The sequence below is a fragment of the Melospiza georgiana genome, chromosome Z, assembly GCF_028018845.1.
Source record: "Melospiza georgiana isolate bMelGeo1 chromosome Z, bMelGeo1.pri, whole genome shotgun sequence".
NCBI classification, from domain to species: Eukaryota; Metazoa; Chordata; class Aves; order Passeriformes; family Passerellidae; genus Melospiza; species Melospiza georgiana.
The window spans coordinates 82,460,391-82,480,904 of NC_080465.1; the positions used below are offsets into that span (position 1 = coordinate 82,460,391).

The 20,514-nt window shown below is 46.9% G+C and overlaps 1 protein-coding gene across 1 annotated transcript in view; it reads right to left on the bottom strand.

Annotated features, from left to right (window-relative positions):
* Window positions 1–20,146, bottom strand: part of TCF4 (transcription factor 4) — a 94,030-nt gene extending 73,884 nt beyond the window's left edge. Inside the window, 2 exon segments of the mRNA XM_058043438.1 lie at window positions 18,194–18,266; window positions 19,858–20,146. Of these exon segments, the coding sequence (XP_057899421.1) occupies window positions 18,194–18,266; window positions 19,858–19,959 (175 nt within the window). The 5' untranslated portion in view covers window positions 19,960–20,146.
* Window positions 20,147–20,514: the final 368 nt, after the last annotated feature.

Sequence of the window (20,514 nt, forward strand, 5' to 3'; positions counted from 1 at the left end):
GGCTTTTCTTGGGCAGAGATGGAGAAACAATTTCAATTCCTGGACTCCCAAACTTTGGGAAACGAAACACCTTTTTGTGAAAAACCAGGATTTCCTGTTTGCTCCTTGCCCCACTCCTCTGGACTGGAGCATGGAAATCACAGATTTCCTTTGCCCTGCTGCACACTGGGAATATCCCCAAATCCATCCTGAGGCTCACAAACAAACCCATTCCTTGATTTCCTCTTGGAAAAAATAAAAATAAATCTCTCTATTTGTTTCGTTGGGTTTTTTTCCCAGTCTGTTTTCCTTCCTTTGCCTCATCGAGCCAGCGATAAAACACAAAAATTGATATGGTGAAGGCGTCAAATATGGCAAGGGTTAATTAATAGTTCATTAATTTTCCCAATGGAACAGGAAATTTTGGGGGCCTGAAAGGAAGTCAGTGTCTCAGGTTTGGTGGCCCCACAGATTTGGGTTTTTCCTGTACACTAAAAACTCCTGCATGAGGAAAATATTTCTTACCCCAATATTTTGTGCAGGAAACACAGAATAAGCAGGCCCTACCAAACCCAGATTTTATCCTAAAACAAATCAGATCGCACAAAGTTGAAACACCAAACCTTTCTGAAATGCAGCTTCTAAATGAATCCCAAATGCCTGGTTTGCTCTGGGGAGGTTCAGAGCAGGGAAAAGGCAAGAGAACTCTGCCTGATTCATGATTGCCATGAATTGCACGGAGAAGGCAAAAGCCAAAGGCAGCACCGTGGCCCAGAGATGGTTTAATTGCTGCTATAAAGCCGTGACAGGGACAGCAACATTTTCCTTTCTTTGAAGGAAGTCTTGGCCTTGATAGGATCTCATTAAACCTTGCTGGCAAAGAAAAACATCCCATTTACAGGATAACATCTCCTCCTCGTGCTTCGGGTCCTTCCAGGCTTGAAACATGAGGCAGTGCCCAAGAAAAAGTGGATATTTCTCTCCTGCCTGCCAGAAAACTCCTGCAAAGAGCAGGGAACTTCCACGGAGTGGGATTTGCAGCCTGGAACGGGGAAATCCTCCTGCTGGGGATCATCTCCCTCTCTGGAATTTTTTCCTGCTGGACAATCGCTCCCAGGTTGGACTCGGTGACCTTGGAGGCCTTTGCCAACCTCAGCCATTCTGGGATTCTGTGATTCTCCAGAGCAGGTCCCACAGCGTTAAATGAAAATGGAATTTAATCTCCTCCGTGGATATGAGAAAAGAGCAGAGGAAAAAACCCTCCTGGTGCTTTTAGTCCCTTTTCAAGAAGTTCTATCCAATAAATGTCTTTGGCCAACTCCATTAGGGAGCAATTAGACCTTAATGGCCGTCTAAATCCATTATCAGTGGCCATTTAACCTTGCAATATTTAAAGATAATATTTAATTGGAGCAAATTAATGGGCTGCCTGTGAGACCAAAGAGATCAGCTCAGGCTCTCTGCTTTTCCATCGGGGATATTTCCCTTTGGGGAGCGTGGCAAGAAGCTGGGAAAGTTGCTCCTCACCTTTGGAGTTCAATAAATGAGTTAAAACCAGAGCAAAATCTCAAACAAACACCTGATTCACCCTTCTTGCTGCTGCCATTATTTCCATATTTATCCATCCACAGTTATTTTTGATCCAGGTTTCCACCATTCCAGCTTGCTCCAAGCCCTGATCTTGGACACTTCCAGGGATTCTGGGGCAAAAATTCCTCTCCAACCCTCTCAGATGTCTCCAGACCAGGGAAAATGTGAATTGCACACAGATCTAGAGATTCCAGTTTAGGAGGACATTTCCCACTCCATTCCCCAGATCTAGAGATTCCAGTTGAGGAGGACATTTCCCACCTCATTCCCAAAGAACAGGAATGAAGGCAGGGAGAACCCTCAATGCCGCGATGCTCTAAGATGTCATCGCCGGCGTCTCTCTGAAGCCAAGTGACAACATCCAACGTCTGCACTATTTCAGTGCCTGGAGAACTTCCCTGCTGGAAAAGCCTGGAGAAGCTCCAGAAGCAGGTTGCCATCTCCTCGGCACGTTGGAAGAAGGTTAGAGGTGTTTCCTCAGCGAACCGAGCGCTTTAAATAGCGCTGACTTTGCACGGCGGAGCTGGAGCTGGCGCCCGTCCACGGAATTTCCCAGAGTCACAGCCAGCCCCGGCGCCGAACACGCGTGGAACGCAGCGTGGCAGGAGGGCAGGAGAAGAGGAGAAGATCCCTCCTGCGGCACAGCCTCTGGAACTCGGCTCTGGTGGGAATCGTGGAAGGGCTTGGGTTGGAAGGACCTTCAAGCCCATCCAGTGGGAGTCATGGAATGGGTTGGATCTTCAAGCCCAGCCAGTGGGAGTCATGGAATGGATCGGACCTCAAAGCCTTTGGAAGATCAGTTTCCACCAAGAAAGCACCAGAATGCAGGATGGTGGAAGGAAGCAATGGATGGACACTAAACCTTTATTCCATCAAGGAACCACCAAAATGCAGGATGGTGGAAGGGAGTGATGGATGGACACCAAACCTTTGGAAGATCAGTTTCCATCAAGAATTGCCCTCACAAAGCTAATTAATCCCAGGACTTCCAGCCGTGGAAAGCAGCAATTAGGGAAGGTGCCTGGCCTTTGGCTCCCTCAGAGGAGCTCCATGCTGGGAGAAGACACTGGGGCCGTTCCCTGGACGTGTCCCCACCACCCTCACGAGTGTCCCCCCGGGTTTGGGGTCAGCCCATCGTGCCCCACGCGGGGAAGCGGGCTGTAATTACACGCGCTCCCGTCAGAGTGGGATCTGTAGTACATCGTTAATGTGTAAATGACTAAATAACTTAATTAGGTGAAATGAAGTGCACTTACAAGCACAGATGCTTACGTCGCATCGGGATAATGCGCTGTGTGGGAATATATCCCTGGTTTTTTTAAAGATGTTTATATTTAACACTAGGCCAAGGAAATGAGGAACACGCACTGGTGAGAAGGATGGCAAGGAATTTTTTTTTGAAAGGGAAAAATGTTTACCACATCCTTACAAACCAACGGAGGAAACCATTTTTAAATCACTTCAAAATGCTGGAAGGAACCAACTTTTTCATCCCTGCAAACGTCCCAGCGCAATCCTGAGGGGAAAAGGACAAAAAGCGGTTCTTTGGGCAAGCTCCAGCTTTCCATGGAGCCCACAAACGGAACGGGAGAAGCGCTTCCACTCATCCATATTCATCCTTCCCTCTTCCCAAGCCCTGCAACACGGGCGCTGAATGAGCCAAATGACGGCATGTGCGCTTCAAGGAGGCTTCAGGCAGGAAATGAGAGATCTCAGGCGCCATTGATGGGTGAAAGGGAAGGAGATGAGGAAGCTGTGGAGCTGGAGCACAGCTTATTGCCAGAAAACATCCTGGCCTAGTGGTCAAGTCCCTCCCAACCTAAACCAGAACTCAAGGAGAGGAAATCAATTGCCAGAAAACATCCTGGCCTAGTGGTCAAGTCCCTCCCAACCTAAACCAGAACTCGAGGAGAGGAAATCAATTGCCAGAAAACATCCTGGCCTAGTGGTCAAGTCCCTCCCAACCTAAACCAGAACTCGAGGAGAGGAAATCAATTGCCAGAAAACATCCTGGCCTAGTGGTCAAGTCCCTGCCAACCTAAACCAGAACTCGAGGAGAGGAAATCAAAATTCCCAAGCCGCAGTGCCCACATAGCATTTTTCATTATATCTTCCCCTATTTATTAATTAGCTGCCTCTAATGACAAAGAGAAGGAGCTGTTTGTGAGATGGACACCAAAAAATCCCTAAATGCACAATCAGCTGCCCAAACTTTTGGTGATTCCATCCAAAAGCTCCACAAAATTCCATTCAGATACGAGGAAGTGCCTGCACAAGTAGAAAACAACCTGGGCTAGTGGTCAAGCCTCTCCCAACCCAAACCATTCCAGATCTCAAGGAAAGGAACTCAAAGTTCCCAAGCTGCAGTGCCCACATAGCATTTTCCATGTTATTTATTAATTAGCTGCCTCTAATGACAAAGAGAAGCAGCTCTTTGTCAAAATTTCAAAAAATTCCTAAACGCAGGATTTAGGAATCTGTACAAATTTTTGATGATTCTGTACAGAACCACTGTGAAAGGAGAAGTTTTGCCTGCAAAAATGAGAAGTTTTCCCTGCAAGTCCTCTCCAGATCCCTTTTGAAGCTGGAGAAAGAAGTTGTCACAATGATTTTGGGAGAGCAGAATTTGGGACTGAGTCAAAAGTGTCGGAATAACGAGTTGGAATCTGTCGCTATTAGTCACCGCCTTGGAAGCACAGCCAAAGCCGTTCGTGCTGGGGATGTTGGAAGGAATTTTCTAGGCTGAGATGAAACGGTGAGGTGGCAAATATTGCCTTCCTCTAGGTGCAAAGGAGAATTGTACCTGGCAGGAAGGGCAGAGGAGGTGTTTGCCTCTCTCCTGGGAAATGTCACCCTCGGAGGAGCCTCCGTTTCACATCTCCTCCTTGGGAGCCAAGCGAAATCAATTAATTCTGCAACTGGAACCAATTAACCCTCGCAAAAGCACAACGCCGAGCGCGGCGGCGGTCTCTGATAAATGGGATAAACGGAGGAAATCCATAAATAAGAGCAGAAATCACCACAACCTGGGCTCTATCAGGTGGGCTCCTCATTCTTCAGAGACAGCTCGAGAGTTTGAGGGTCTGAAAACCAACAGGGACTCCCACAAAATGGGGATTTCATTGGGAGGGTGTAAAAACCAACAGGGACTCCCACAAAATGGGGATTTCAGCGGGATGGGTGTAAAATCCAGCAGGGACTCCCACAAAATGGGGATTTCAGCAGGAGGGTCTGAAAACCAACAGGGACTCCCACAAAATGGGGATTTCATCGAGGGGGTCTGAAAACCAACAGGGACTCCCACAAAATGGGGATTTCAGCAGGAGGTTCTGAAAACCAACAGGGATTTCCACAAAATGGGGATTTCAGCTGGATGGGTGTAAAATCCAACAGGGACTCCCACAAAATGGGGATTTCATTGGGAGAGTGTAAAATCCAACAGGGACTCCCACAAAATGAGGATTTCAGCGGGACGGGATGGGATTGATCCCATTTAACTGCAGCACCTCAAAGCAGGGCCGTGCTCCCCGAGCCGGCTGTACAAGGGGGATGAAGAGAGATCCCTTGAAAGAGACACCTTAAACTCTTATCTTCAAGGGAGATAAAGCTGCCTTATCTCATTCAGACGCTGTTTGAGGGAGATGGGTGCCATCTGTGACACGAGCCAGCAGCTCGGCCTCCCTTTCCTTCCTTGCCTTCCTTCCCTTCCCTGCTCCCAGCACAGGAACAATGCTGTGCCTCCAATCCCTGCCTGAATCCGTCCCTGGCCTTATTCAGCTTTTTTTTTGCCCTTTTCCAAGCAAATTCTGAGCCTGCTCGACAGATTATCGCAATTCTCTCCCGAGCCAGGTCTCGCCGACAGCAAGGGGCTTAAAGCAGCAAAACATCCTTGTAAATATTATTGATAATATTCTTGTCAATATTATTCATCACATTCTTGTAAATATTATTCATCTCCTGGTAAATATTGGCAATAAAATTCCAAAGTGGTCCCAGTGAACACAGAGCTCCATCCCACCCCTCTGGACACCAGCACGGGTTGATTTTTCCGGCGCTGAGCTGAATAACAGGAAACAAGTTTCTCTTCTAAAAAATCAGAAAGAAATAAATCTGCTTCTTTTCTAATCCTGCACTTTCTATTTAAGCTCCTGCTCTTTTGGATTAAGGAAAGAACAACTCGCCATTAGGGCCTGCCCTGTTTATCAACATCGCAATTGTGCCCGAGAGCCGCAGGAATTATTTTACACTTCAAAAGATGCTAGAAACCAGTTTTATCTCTATTTAAAGTTTCAATATAATGTTTAATAAAACTCATCCTCCCCTTCTAGTCAGACACTGTGGTTTGATGGCTGCGAGCCTTTGCAGGGAGGGGGATTCCGGGAGCGGAAAAATGCAAATAAAAATGACTTGACCTGCTCAGTTTTGGCTTACAGGGGTTTCGCTTCCTTCCTCCCCTCGCATTAAAAAGAAGTTTTTAACAGGCAGGAGAAGGTTGAAATGACAGGGCTGAAGCCGCTGCCTCAGTCCCATCCGTGGACGCAGGAGCATCCTTGGTTTGGAATGTGTGTCACCAGTGCCCCACAGCACACTCACAAAGCAGTGGCACAGCTTTCAATTGTGCCTTTGTGCTGCCAAAAAACTCCATTTTGTGCCCAGTTCTGCCCCAGATAACGAAGGGCTTTTCCCGTCCTAAAGGAGCCACTCTGTGTCCATGATCTAGAAACTGATTCTCAGTTTGAGAAATTCTGGTGCTGCAGCTGAACTGGGCGTGTGGCTGAAAGGAGAGGACAATTTAATGCCAAGAATTCTGTGGTTAGAGCCGGTGCCAGGGCAGCGGCACCTGCGCGAGGCGCGGCGCGCGACGGGGACGGATAAAATCCAAGCTCCGTCCGTCTGTCCTGACCCTGGGTGTCCTTCCAGGTGAAATTCCTGTCTGCAATTCCTATTTGAGCAGCACGTTCCCAGGGTTTGCTGTGCATTTCAGCCATGGGCAGCATCGCTGCTCCACACTGACCAAAGCTTTGCACGAGCACCGAGCGAGCGCCGGCGCCGCTGCTAATTACCATGGCCTCCATAAGGCACAGATTCCAGCCTGGAAACACGGATCCGGGCAGGGAAATGGGCAATGGGTGGAAAAGGACAAAAAATTTACAGTATATGGATAAAACAAAAAAATTATGGACTATAAATGAGAACTTTGGGAGAGGGAAAAGCCCGACGTCCAATGTCCTCCATGAGAGAGAGTTTTCAGTATGGAAAAATAAATCCATGCAGGGAAAATGGGGAAAATAAATGGAATGAAACCAACAAATATGTGGTAGTAATAAGATTAAAAATAAGATTGTAATAAATAAAAAATTAATTAAAAATAAGTAAGATAAATAATTTATATATAAATGTAATTGAGAACCTTAGGAGAGGAAAAAGCCCAATGTCCAATCTCTTCCATAAGGCAGAGATTCCAGCATGGAAAAAGGAATCTATGGGGGAAATATATGGAATAAAACCAACAAATATATGATATATAAATAAGATTTAAAAATTATATTGATAATTTTGTAATTTATATAAAAAATTATATATATATATATTATAAATATAATTGAGGACCTTAGGGGAGGGAAAAGCCCGATGTCCAATCTCTTCCATAAGGCAGAGATTCCAGTGTGGAAACATGAATCCATGCAGGAAAAATGGGGGAAATATATGGAATAAAACCAACAAATATATGATCTATAAATAAGATTAAAAATGTATATATAAATAATTTATATATAAATATAATTGAAGACCTTAGGGGAGGGAAAAGCCTGATGTCCAATGTCTTCCATAACACAGAGATCCCGGCATGGAAAAATGAATCCATGCAGGAAAAATGGGGGAAATATATGGAATAAAACCAAAACATATGTGGTAGTAATAAGATTAAAAATAAGATTATAATAAACAAAAAAATTAATTAAAAATAAATAAGATAAATAATTTATATATAAATGTAATTGAGGACCTTAGGAGAGGGAAAAGCCCGATGGCCAATGTCCTCCATAAGGCAGAGATTCCAGCATGGAAAAATGAATCCATGCAGGAAAAATGGGGGAAATATATGGAATAAAACCAAAACATGTGTGATATATAAATAAGATTTAAAATCTATATTGATAATTTTATAATTTATATAAAAAATTATATATATATATTATAAATATAATTGAGGACCTTAGGAGAGGGAGAAGCCCGATGTCCAATGTCTTCCATAAGAGAGAGATTTCAGTATGGAAAAATGAATCCATGCAGGAAAAATGGGGGAAATATATGGAATAGAACCAACAAATATATGAGATATAAATAATATTGAAATTTATATTATATACCAATTTATATTATATTTATATTAAATATATAAATTAAAAAATCATGGAGTATAAATGTGGACCTTAGGGGAGGGAGAAGTCTGATGTCCAATCTCTTCCATAAGGCAGAGATTCCAGCATGGAAAAATGAATCCATGCCGGAAAAATGGGGGAAATATATGGAAAAGAAACAAAAAAAAATGCAGTATATAAGTAAGAGAAAATAATTTCTGAAACACAAATGAGAACTTTAGGAGAGGGAAATGCCCGATGTCCATTCGCTAATGCAGCGGTTCATAAATGAATCCTCTGCTTTGTGGTGTTTACAAAAGAGCTAATTTTAGGAAAGGGAATTTTGCTCTGTTTATCCAACAAGACCCAGGATTTCCTAAGTAAGTGGATGTTTCCTTAGAGTATAAAATCAACAAAGGGATTAGGGACAGCAAGCCCAAGTGAGGCGACGCTTGCTGACAACTCGGAGCCCGCCGAATAAAGAATGGTCCGGGCTCAGCTCGGCCCTCACACATCATTTTGTGCACAGTCCAAGGGAAACAGCTCATCTGGGAAAAGCAGGGAAACTGCACAAACCCACGGCGTGCTGCTGCTGTCAGGCTCTCAGGCCACCTCCATCTCTGACGGGGCCTCTCCCAAAGTGCCTGCTGTCACTTGTCCCTTAAAAACACGATTAAAGCTGGGTTGTGCCCTATGGAGGTCTCAGCAGAGACAGACTGCGCTCCCAGCCATCCCCAAATCCACCCAAACAGCCCCGTGCCACCGGAATTACAGCGCTTGGCTCTGTCCCAACCTCTTCCCTGGCTCTCTTTGTTCCTGAAATCCCAGAGAAACGAGTCTGCTCCGGGTAATTTCATTAATCCCAAATATTTCAGCCTCTCCTCCGTCAGGCAGGCTGGAAGTTTGTATTCCAGCCACAAACTTCCCGCCGAGGTTTGTCCTGGAAATGCTGCCGGACTCTTCAGAGCAGGTGCTCCTGCAGTCCAAGGCCATAATTCAATCAAGCCTTGGGCTGACGTCAGGAACAAAAAACAACTCAAAGGCTGTTTGTGAACGGGCCCAGAACCCCTGAGATTCAATTAGAGCCTTGATATTCCATGGGGAATCTTATTTAGCTGGATTTCATATCACCGAAGCTTGGGAGCGGTTATTTATCAAACGGGGCGAGCGCATTTAAATGTACAGGCAGCGGAACGGCGCGTTAGCCCCAGCATCCCAAATTTTCAGCAGCAACACGGGCAGGAAAACAGGCTGAATTCTACATACAACAGCACAAACAGAACCCAATCCCCATTTTTAGGGATTATGGCTAGGAATGAACCCGGGCACTTCTGTGTTTTGTCATTTGTGGACAGGCAGAAATGCACAGTGATGTCCCAGAGGGTTTTGGTTTGGGGTTTTAACATAACTTGGCTGGGATGACGGATCACACACATATAGGGTGCAGGATACACACACATGTACAGGGTGGAGGATACACACACACATGTAGGGTGGAGGATGCACACACATGTAGGGTGCACAAAAAGAACCCAATCCCTGTTTTTTAGAGATTGAACCCAGGGATTTCTGTGCTTTGCCATTTGTGGACCGACAGAAATTCTGATTTCTGTGTCCGTGATGTCTCACAGGGTTTTGGGTTGGGTTTTTAGCATCACTTGGCTGGGATCGTGGATCACACACATATAGGGTGGAGGATACACACACACACACATAGGATGGAGGACACACACACGCACATAGAGGGTGGTGGACACACACATGTATAGGGTGGAGGATACACACATAGCATGGACGACACATATAGGGTGGAGGATACACACACAGCATGAAGGATACACATAGCATTGAGGATACACACATGCACATATAGGGTGGAGGATACACATGTGTAGGGTGGAGGATACACAGATGTATAGAGTGGAGGATACACGTACACATATAGGATGGAGGATACACACAAAGCATGGAGGATACACACATACATAGCATGGAGGATACACACATACATAGCATGGAGGATACACACATATAGGGTGGAGGATACACACACAGCATGGAGGATACACACAAAGCATGGAGGATGCACACATACATAGCATGGACGATACACACGTAGGGTGGAAGATACACACACATATAGGGTAGAGGATACACACACACATAGCATGGAGGACACACACACGCACATATGGCATGGAGGATACACACATGTGTAGGGTGGAGGATACACACACACATATAGGGTGGAGGTTACACACACAGCATGGAGGATACACATACAGCATGTAGGATACACATATAGCATGGAGGATACACACCCAGCATGCAGGATACACACACATGTATAGGGTGGAGGATACACACAAAGCATGGAGGATACACACACAGCATGAAAGATACACACACACATAGGGTGGAGGATACACACACACATACATAGCATGGAGGATACACACAGCATGGAGGATACACATATAGCATGTAGGATACACACACATGTATAGGCTGGAGGATACACACATAGCATGGAGGATACACCCAGCATGGAGGATACACACACAGCATGCAGGATACACACACGTGTATAGGGTGGAGGATACACACACAGCATGCAGGATACACACACGTGTATAGGGTGGAGGATACACACACAGCATGCAGGATACACACACATGTATAGGGTGGAGGATACACACAAAGCATGGAGGATACACACACACATAGGGTGGAGGATACACACACACATACATAGCATGGAGGATACACACAGCATGGAGGATACACACACCCATACATAGCACGGAGGATACACACAGCATGGAGGATACACATACACACAGGATGGAGCGGGTAACACGCACATGACAGAGAGACGCCCATCCATGACAAAAGGACGCACACGTGTGACAAAGCAGATGTCTGTACACACACATCCATGTGCCTAAAGGGACCCTGCACGCACACATGACAAAGCAGCAGACAAAACCGCCACGCACACAGAGGATAAAGCAGACGCCACGCACACGTGTGGCAGGGCAGAGTGCCACACATGACAGAGCGGGTGTCACGCACACGCATGACAAAGAGGGAGCCTGTCCATTCCCACCCACACACAGGCAGCCAGCAGTGCCCAGCCCTGCCATTGGGAAGCTGGGCACAGGGCAGGAAGGCCGGGAATGCTGCCAGCAATGGCGCCTGCATCCTGCGTGGCACCTGCCGCCGCCGCTTCCCCTCTCCCGGGAGCCTGGCTCCTGCTCCTGCTGTGCCAGGGTCACTGCTGTGCCACAGAGCTGCAGCAAAGCTGGAGTAAACCCCGAGTAAAGGGCACGGAGAGAAGCCGGCCGTGCCCAATCCCTCAGAGCATTGGCCAGACCCCGCAGTCCGGCGGCGCCGGCTCCAAACTGGACACACACCCGCACACACAACAATGGCACGCAGCTACTACTGCCATTACTAGCAGGAGTAGGCTTGAAGGATGTGGTGATTGCCACAAAGCTCTCACGCCAACAGTGCACCCAGAATGATCCCATTTTTCCATCCCCCTGGCTGGATGAAGTGCCACTGCCTCACGTTTACCATGGAGGAAGGAATCGACACCCCAGCCTCTCTCCAGGCTTTTCCTGATGGAATTTGCTAGCAAAAGAAATTCCACAGCAACATTAAAATAAATCTAAAATTCATTAAGAATTTGGGCATAAATTAAGAATTTATTTCGGCATTCCGGCCCTCTGCTTTGCCAGGGAATTTTCCCTGCAAGCGGCTCTGAGATGGAAATTTGTGCCCGATTTCAATGGCGCCTGCATCCTGCGTGGCACCTGCCATCGCTGCCTCCCCTCTCCCGGGAGCCCGGCTCCCGCTCCTGCTGTGCCAGGGTCACTGCTGTGCCACAAATAAAGCTGGAGTAAACCCTGAGTAAAGCACACAGGACAGAACCCAATCCCTCAGAGCATTGGCCAGACCCCGCAGTCCGGCGGCGCCGGCTCCAAACTGGACGCACGCCCGCACACACAACAATGGCACGCAGCTACTACTGCCATTACTAGCAGGAGTAGGCTTGAAGGATGTGGTGATTGCCACAAAGCTCTCACGCCAACAGAGCACCCAGAATCCACCCAAACAATCCCATTTTTCCATCTGGATGAAGCTCCGCTGCCTCACGTTTACCATGGAGGAAGGAATCGACACCCCAACCTCTCTCCAGGCTGTTCCTAATGGAGTTTGCTAGCAAAAGAAATTCCACAGCGGCCTTTAAAAAAAGATTTAAAATTCATTAAGAATTTGGGCATTAATTAAGAATTTGGGGCACTCCTCTGCTTTGCCAGGGAGTTTTCCCTGCAAGCAGCTCTGAGATGGGAATTTGTGCCTGAATTTCCAGGCTGGAAAGCTCGGAAGGACACAGAGGTGAATTTTGGGCCAGGACACCTCCCAGAGACCCCAGAATCAGTGCAGGCCCCTCCATGTGTGGATGGCACCGACCGAGGGGCAGCATCAGCTGCGGGAGGGAATTTGGCACCGACTTTTGCCCATAAATAAGGGCAAATTCAATTATTGCAGGGAGCGGGATGGAGCCGGTGCAGCAGCAACTCCTCGGAGTAGCCCCTGGCAGATGGCACATCCTATGCCATGTATATTCATTTTCTGTGCTCCATCATCTGAAACATTCCCAGGTTAGCCCAGCTTTTCTCCCTCGTGTCCACCACCCTGCTATCTGGGAATATTTTGGGAAAGGACCTTTAAGCCATAACTGCTCCTTAGAAAATTGCAGAGCTGTTGTTGTATTTAAATCCCAGCGTGCAAACCTCAGATCACCGGGCCCTCCCTTTTTCCTGCCATTTGCAGAGCCCCGCATTTCCAGCTACAACAAGTTTACCACGAGGAGTAAATGTTTGAGCTGTGAAGCTTCCAAAATGACTTTGTTTATCAGAGCAGATGAAGGAAAAAAAAAGCTGAAGGAATCATTTGAAGCTCAAAGCAAAACTGTTTATAGGACAGCTTTTAGTGCTCCAAGATTCCAGAGAGATTTCAGCAATTAGCAGCATAAACTTCCATAACTTAATTCCCTTCTATATGTGCATTATTTATTCCCTGTTACAATTCCACAAAGAGATTCCCTGATCCTATAAAAAAACCTCAAAACAGATTCTTCACAACATTCCTGAGATCCCAAAGCAGGGCCTTGAATCCTTTGACTTAGCAGACTTAAATCCTGCTAATAAGGAAAATATAATGCTCAAATTCTCTTTAAATAATGGGAGGGAGATTAAAAAATTCAATCAATTGATTTTTGCAGTAGCAAAAAAATCAATAGTGAAAGATGAAAATTTTGTGTTCCCGGGATTATTTGTGCCTATTTCGTGTTCTTTGGGAATTCAGGCCACAATTTGTTCCCTCAGATCCAGGGAATATTGGGAGCCATCATTCCTGCTCCTGCTAAACTTAAGAAAAATTAAATCACTTGATTTTTGCAAAAATCAGCAGTGAAAGATGAAAATTTGGTGTTCCCGTGATTATTTGTGCCTATTTCGCTTTCCTTGGGAATTCAGGCCACAATTTGTTCCCAGATCCCTGAGATCCAGGGAATAATGGGAGCCATCATTCCCATTCCTGCTGAACTTGAGAAAAATTTAATCACTTTATTTTTGCAGTAGCAAAAAAATAAATTAAAGATGAAAATTTGGTGTTCCCAGGATTATTTGTGCCTATTTCGCTTTCCTTGGGAATTCAGGCCACAATTTGTTCCCAGATCCCTGAGATCCAGGGAATAATGGGAGCCATCATTCCCATTCCTGCTGAACTTGAGAAAAATTTAATCACTTTATTTTTGCAGTAGCAAAAAAAATAAATTAAAGATGAAAATTTGGTGTTCCCAGGATTATTTGTGCCTATTTCGCTTTCCTTGGGAATTCAGGCCACGGAATTCCAGAAGAATTCTGACAAAAACCCACATGAATCTGGGAGTGGCACGAATACAAATCCAATAGGAAAAAGCCAAATTGTACCTCACATATTTTTGTTTCCCTGAACTCGGAGCCAGGCCTAAGTTCCCTGGTTTAATTTGGTTCCCAGATCCCTGAGATCCAAGGAATAATGGGAGCCATCATTCCTGCTCCTGCTAACCTCCAAAAAAAATTCAATCACTTTATTTTTGCAAAAATCAGCAGTGAAAGGTGGGAATTTGGTCCTGTCCCTGCTGAACTTGGCAAGGACAGCGCAGCATCCCCACACCGAGTGACATTTGGCTGCAGTGGCTCCGACGGGCAATTCTGAATTATGAAATATATTTAAGGTAGCGTGGAAAGAGGGTGAGAACAGCACCTAAAAATCTCCATCTCCCTTATCCAAGGGGAATGAGTGAGCTGGGTTTGTGGGGTTAATTACCACCACGGCTCCCAGACTGAGATATCTGAAATATCAGCCTTGGAAAACGGGGAATAGAATTCCAGAGCCCTGGAATTCTGCCTGGCAAAGGTGGCAATGTGAGGAGACGCAGACAGAGCCAACACCCAAACTCCAGCATCCCTCTCCCTCTTTTCTGGAACATCCCGTGCAAAACGGGAGCCGCCCATGGAACCGCAGCAGCTGCCTTTTCAAAAGCAAGTTTTTACACAGAAATCTCCATTATAGGGTTTTTTCTCTCTTTCTTATTCTTTTGAATGGCATTTCTGCACCAAACTCAGCCCTGGTTTCCCAAACCCTGCCTGGCACGCTCGCTGTTCCCACTGAGAGCAGCGGGATCCCAGGTGGGCCTCACCTGAGCAGCCCCAAAACATCTTCCTAATTCCATTTTTGTGATGATCAAACAACAGCCACAAAATCCTGCAGCTTTGCCACACTCCAAACCCAGACTGTACCTACAAAAACCCCGCAATATTCGTCAGAATTTCCGCACCGCATCAAAAACCCCAGGAACTGAAACTGTGCTGGATTTGTGATTCCCTCGTTAGGGATGTATTAATTTGTTGCTCTAATGCAGGCCAAGCCCTAATCAAACTAATGGCAAAATGAAAAGCGAGGATTTAAATCCTTTCGAGGGACTTTGCTGGGTTTGCTCAGGCAAAGATTGGAGATTTTTCCCTTTTTCTGGGCAATGATAAAAATTCCGCTTTCCTCTGATTCTGCTGCCACCCACACGCTATTCAAACAGCTACAGAGTGGGCAATCCAGAACAGATGCTCCCAAACGGAGGTAAAATTCCAGCCTTTAAATAGAAGGAGCAGAAACTGAAGGCAATCAGGAAGATGTGGGCTTTGATGAACAGATAAAAAACCGAAATATGTCAAATGTGACAGACCCGGGGAATTCTTGGGGGAAAAGCTCCTTCAAAATCCGATCCCCAGCGATCATCTCTTCATTTTATAGCGCCTCGCGCTCAAACGGGGATCAATTTCAGATAAATTTACTATGGAAGCCATTGCAAACTCCTCCCAAAATTTTAGTCGATGCGAGAAAATGAAATTTTTTTTTGGCAACCGTCCTAAAAAAAGGGCAAACAAAGCAGGAAAAATAAAAAGCAACGCCCCACTTCAGCCCCACTGAATGTGCATTGTTCACGCGAAGTAACAGCTATTAAATCACTTTCCAAATAGGATCTAAATTGGAGGCGGCTCCGGGGGAGCTCGCTGCCCAGCGCCTCCGCTGTCCCCCAGTTCTCCCAGCGCGGGTCAGAGGCTGCAGCCTTGCTCCAGTGCCCCGCGCCGAACACCTGCGAACATCAAACGCCAGCTCCTGCTCCTTTCCTGGCCTGACAAAAGCCTTTCATGTGAAAAATGCTCCCTGGGAATGTCACGGCTGGAGCTCAGGTTACATTCCTTTCTCCCTGCGGCCCTCCCCGCTTCGGAACATGGGGAGAAGCCATGTTTGTGGAATTCGACATTCAAAGGGAGCGGGGCTTTACTTTCTTTTCCCTCGCGCGTCGCAAATCACAACACGGCATCACGGATTAGCCGAGCAAAAAGCCACGGGGATGACTTTAAGCAGGAATTATTCCCACACTTCCTAAAGTCCACTTAGTTTCACTTCCCTGCTTGGGATTACTTTGAGGCGCCTGCTTTTTATTTTAATCTCCCTTTTCCTCCCCTCTGGAGCAGAACTTTGGGCTTAGTGCAGACAATCTCCTGCAATCCGGTTTGAAAGAGGAATATTTAAAGGTCAGCTCAAACTTCAGAGGGACAACTTGCAGAAGGAAAAGCAGGATGCAATTCCCCGTTAGCAATCTGCATAATTACAAAAACAGCCTCTGTCCGCTGTTGCTCACGGCCAGGTATTCATTCCCAGATCCATCCCAATTTCCCAGCCCTGGACAAACAACGGCCACCAAGTCCATCCTCAAGGCCACAAATGCACCCTTTAGCCAGGAGCAGCGGGGGGAATTCACCCCCAGGTTTTGGTGCAAATTCCCCGTTTAATGAGCCAGCAATAACAGTGCAAGTGGGAAACTGGCTCGATTTTCCCTCCCAGAACCACCCTGTGCTGCCATTGTGCGCCAACCGCCGCCGCTCCGCCGAGCCTCTCCCTCATCCTCCTCCTGCCACGGCTGTGCCAGGGAATTCTCTGGCAATTCTGGCCAGGTGCTGCTTTAAGTGGCTTTTATCTCCTTATTCCTAACTTCCTGCAGCTCATTAAATCATCCTCCTGCCTACCAAAATTCCTCCGATTCTTTCAATTCTTAAACCCAATTTGATCGCTCGCTGCTCCGATTTGTGCTCCTGATCCCGATGACTCCAGAGGTGAGCTTTAGAAGGAATTGTTAAATATAACTCTGGAGTCATTTGCTGTCAGCCCAAGTGGTGCTTGCTGCATGGACTGGGCTCTGAGCATGACAAATTGATTCGTCTGGCACAACCACTCCAGTGAAAACAAATAGAGTGGAGATTCTAGATCCGGCCTCATCACTTCCAAAATTGTGGCAGAAAAGGACAAAAACCGGGATTCAAACCTATAGCTCATGGTTGGAAAGTTAGCCCAGCCCAACAGCAAAATTCTCCAAGTTGCTAGCTCTCAATATAAGCAAGTTGCTCTCTCTCAATATAAGCAAGTTTGGGAAGATAAACCAAACCCAGGTTGTCACTTAGAGCCAAAATAGAATAAATAGAGCCTAAATAGAATAAAAGGCACCAAATGAGAGTTTAGGTGGAGATTGATCTGAAGAAAACCAGACCAAACCTCCAAGCCGAAATCCCGCTCAGGAAATAAAAACCTAAACGACGCCCCAGTGCATTGAATAAAGCAGTGAATAACGAGGAGTCCTGAAAAGAGCAAAGCTGCAAATTCCAGGTGTGAAACTCCCTGCAAGGAGGGGTTTCTCTGTGAATTTCAGAGGAGCCTTGCCCGAATTCCCCACACAGTGTGCTGGCATGTGGAATAGTCTGGGAATTCAAGCCCCGCTGCTCCCTACCTGTGCACGGAGGCACGGAAAGGCAGCTGCATCCCAGGGCAGGGAAATGTGCACAGGGATCTTTGGGAGCTCTCGTTTGTCGGGCACAGAAAAGCCCCTCCAGAAACTTGGGTTGCCAGACAATCCCTGTCCACACACGGTGCGCGCAGAGAGCCCCGGGAGCGCTTTTGTCATCCCAGGGCTGCTGGCAGGGAGCGCGGGAGATGCCCAGCAGCCCTGCCACAGCCACCTCCATCTCAGCAAAGTCTTCCCAAACACCCTCGTGTCTGAAACCAAAACAGCCTGCCTGAAAGCAGCCAGAGAAAGTCACCGGAATGATTTCATTCCCAAAAATTATTCCATCAGCACACAGCCCTCTCTAATCCTAAAGACTTTTTTCCTGCTGGTTATTCTGGGATACTTGTTTTATTTATTGAACTGCTACAGCCTTCAATTCTGCTTCAATTCTAATGCACAAAATTAATTTGCACACAAGAGGTTTTGACTATCGTCCCCGACAGACAAAGACAGGCTTTGGAATTGGAAATAAAAAATTCTCCAGGGCTCAAATCACTAAAAGAAAAAGATAAATCTACTGTAAAACTAGAACAATTTTAAGCAATGATTAAACAGAGGCGAAGTCCAGGGATTTTTAAAAAATCACAAATGTGTGGCGACGCTTTAAAAACCTCCCAGGCTCGTGGAAATAACAATAATAATAATAATAAAAATCAGAATGAGAATAAGCGGCGCTTAGGAATAATTCCGCTGCAATCCGAAGGGATCTGCTCCCCACGAGAGATTAAAGCACCACAACAAAGGTAATGCCTATGGAGAAATAAATCCCAACGCTTTCGCAACGCACGGAACAAAAAACGGTACATACTTGAGCCACTAAAATGTCCACTTGCCAAGGAAGTTGGTCCATTTTTCCCGCTGCTCACAGGAGGAGAAAACATCTAAAATAAAAACAAACAAAGAGGCATTTACTAGTGCGAAAGCTGCAATTGGCGAGGCCGGCGGCGGTCCGAAGTTGCTGGCGCATTCCTTAGGAGTTTGTCTCCCCGAACCGACCGTGAGCCCCCACAGCCCTGCGAAGGCAGAGTCCGGGTTGCTCGCATCCCCCGGCGCCCCTCGGCACCAGCATCCCGCTTTTCTCAGGCTCATTAGCTTCCCAAACAATCTGCCCTCGCCGGAGCCTCTGAGCCCAGCAGCGTTCTCCTCCGACCAAATTTGGGATGCGAAAGCGCCAAAAAAGTTGGGATGGGTCGCGACCTTGGTCATCAACGTAGCAACGTCCATTTCCATCCCGCTCCAGGATTTGCCTGGCATGTGGGAACCCAAATAATAATAATGCAAAGTGCCACCTGCCCTAAATTCTCATTCCGTCTCTCCCACCGAGCAATTGGAAGCCAGGCTCGCTCCTCGCCCCCTCTCCCTCCCTCTCGCACTCCTCTCTCTCTCTTCCCAGCATTTATTTCGACCCTAATTGGTTTCTCCCTTCTCCGACGTGTCTAGTGGATAATACGCACCTTCCCTGAGTCAGAGCCTGCAAAAAGCCAAGGAACAAATGGGAAAAGTGCACCAACAAGCAGAGAGGGGGCTGCGAGGCTGCCGCAGGCTACGATTGCTGGCCAAACTTCCCCGAGCCATCCCTCAGAAGCCGAGGCTGGAGCAGCAGCACCAGCCTGGAGCACGCAGGGGAAAGGGGGGGGCCGCGGGAGCAGAGCTGCCTCTCGCAGCACAGGCTCCTGCCCAAAATACAGAACTAAGTGGATAGAGAGATATTCCTGACATATTGGGGGGAAGGGAGGGGATGGGGAGAGAGAGGAAGGAAGGGGCTGGAGGGGGAGGGGGAGCCTGACAAAACTAGACAAGTGCACGCGTCCGGCGCAACGTTCGGCCTCCAAAGCAGCCCAGGGGGACAAAAATCCCTCTTTGCCTCCAAAATCGCTCCCAAATCCTGCCCGGGGCGGGGACGAGAAGCTCGGAGCGCTTTTAATGCCAGCAGAAGCCATAGGAGGTTTCAGGGAAAACTTTAAACTGAGACGGTCGTGGATTTCTTTGCACTTTCCATGTGCCAAAATCGAAACAAGGGAAGAACCGAAAGGAGAATATCAGCGAGTCATTAGCAATTAATTAGTTGATGTGCCAACGACGCTCGAAAATCGAAAGCACAATAAAAGTGCAATATCGGTACGATGGAATGATGAGAAATGGTCAGTTTTCGGGGCGTTTCTTTTGGCAGGAATGATTTGAGCCGTCCGAGACATGAAACCAAGCTGCGAACGCGCCTGCATCTCCCATCACACACAATCAGAAAGACTAAAAATACTCAGTTTGGATTTTTTTTTTTTTAAGCGAAAAAAATATTTACCATGCTTCTAGCTGCTGATTAAAAATTGCCCAATGCACTTAGAGCACAGTTTGGGGTTGGTTTTGTTGCTTTAGGGTTTTTTTTGGCTGGATTTTCTTTTTGTTACCAGAGCAGCTAGAAATTTTTTTTATTTTTTTTTACAGCTGTTGCTAATTTCCACCGTTGTTTCTTACCGCACTGAAATCCAGTAAATCACTCAGTTCTTTGTCCGTCCCTAAGGCAGCCATTCGCTGTTGGTGATGCATTTTAGCAAAATCACACAAACCTAGAAACATGGAAATAACCGCAATCAGAAATCCCGAGCCTTGCAGGAAACACAGTCGGATTTTGCTTTTTCAAGGGGGGTCGGGGAGTGGGTGGTTGAGAAGAAGAAGGGAGGGGAAAAAAAGATGGAGGGGCAGCAAAAAAAAAAAACACCCAAAAACACAACAACGAGAGGAAAAAAAAAAAGCGATATTGTATTTCCAAAGAGGCGAGCCAAACCCGGCAACATCCACTCTTAAACCCAAATCCGGAGGAGAAAAAAAAAGGCAAAGCCTCGCTCCCGGAGCATCATTTATGCAACAGGAGGTTCAGCGAGGAATGAATGAGGATCCCAGAGAAGAAACTACAGCCATCCGCTCCCAACTTTTTCCCTTCTCCTTCTTCCACGCAAAGTAGCGTTCGGAGGCACAAACGGCAAAGAGCGAGGAGCAAAAAAAAGCCACGGCGAGATGCGAAGTGCAGGTTCCGGGGGCGGGGGGGGCAGCGGGGGACAATTAGCCCCGATTCCTAATTTGCGGAGAGCGGGGGGGGATGAGGCCGACAGCGAGCCGGCGGCTCGGGCCTGT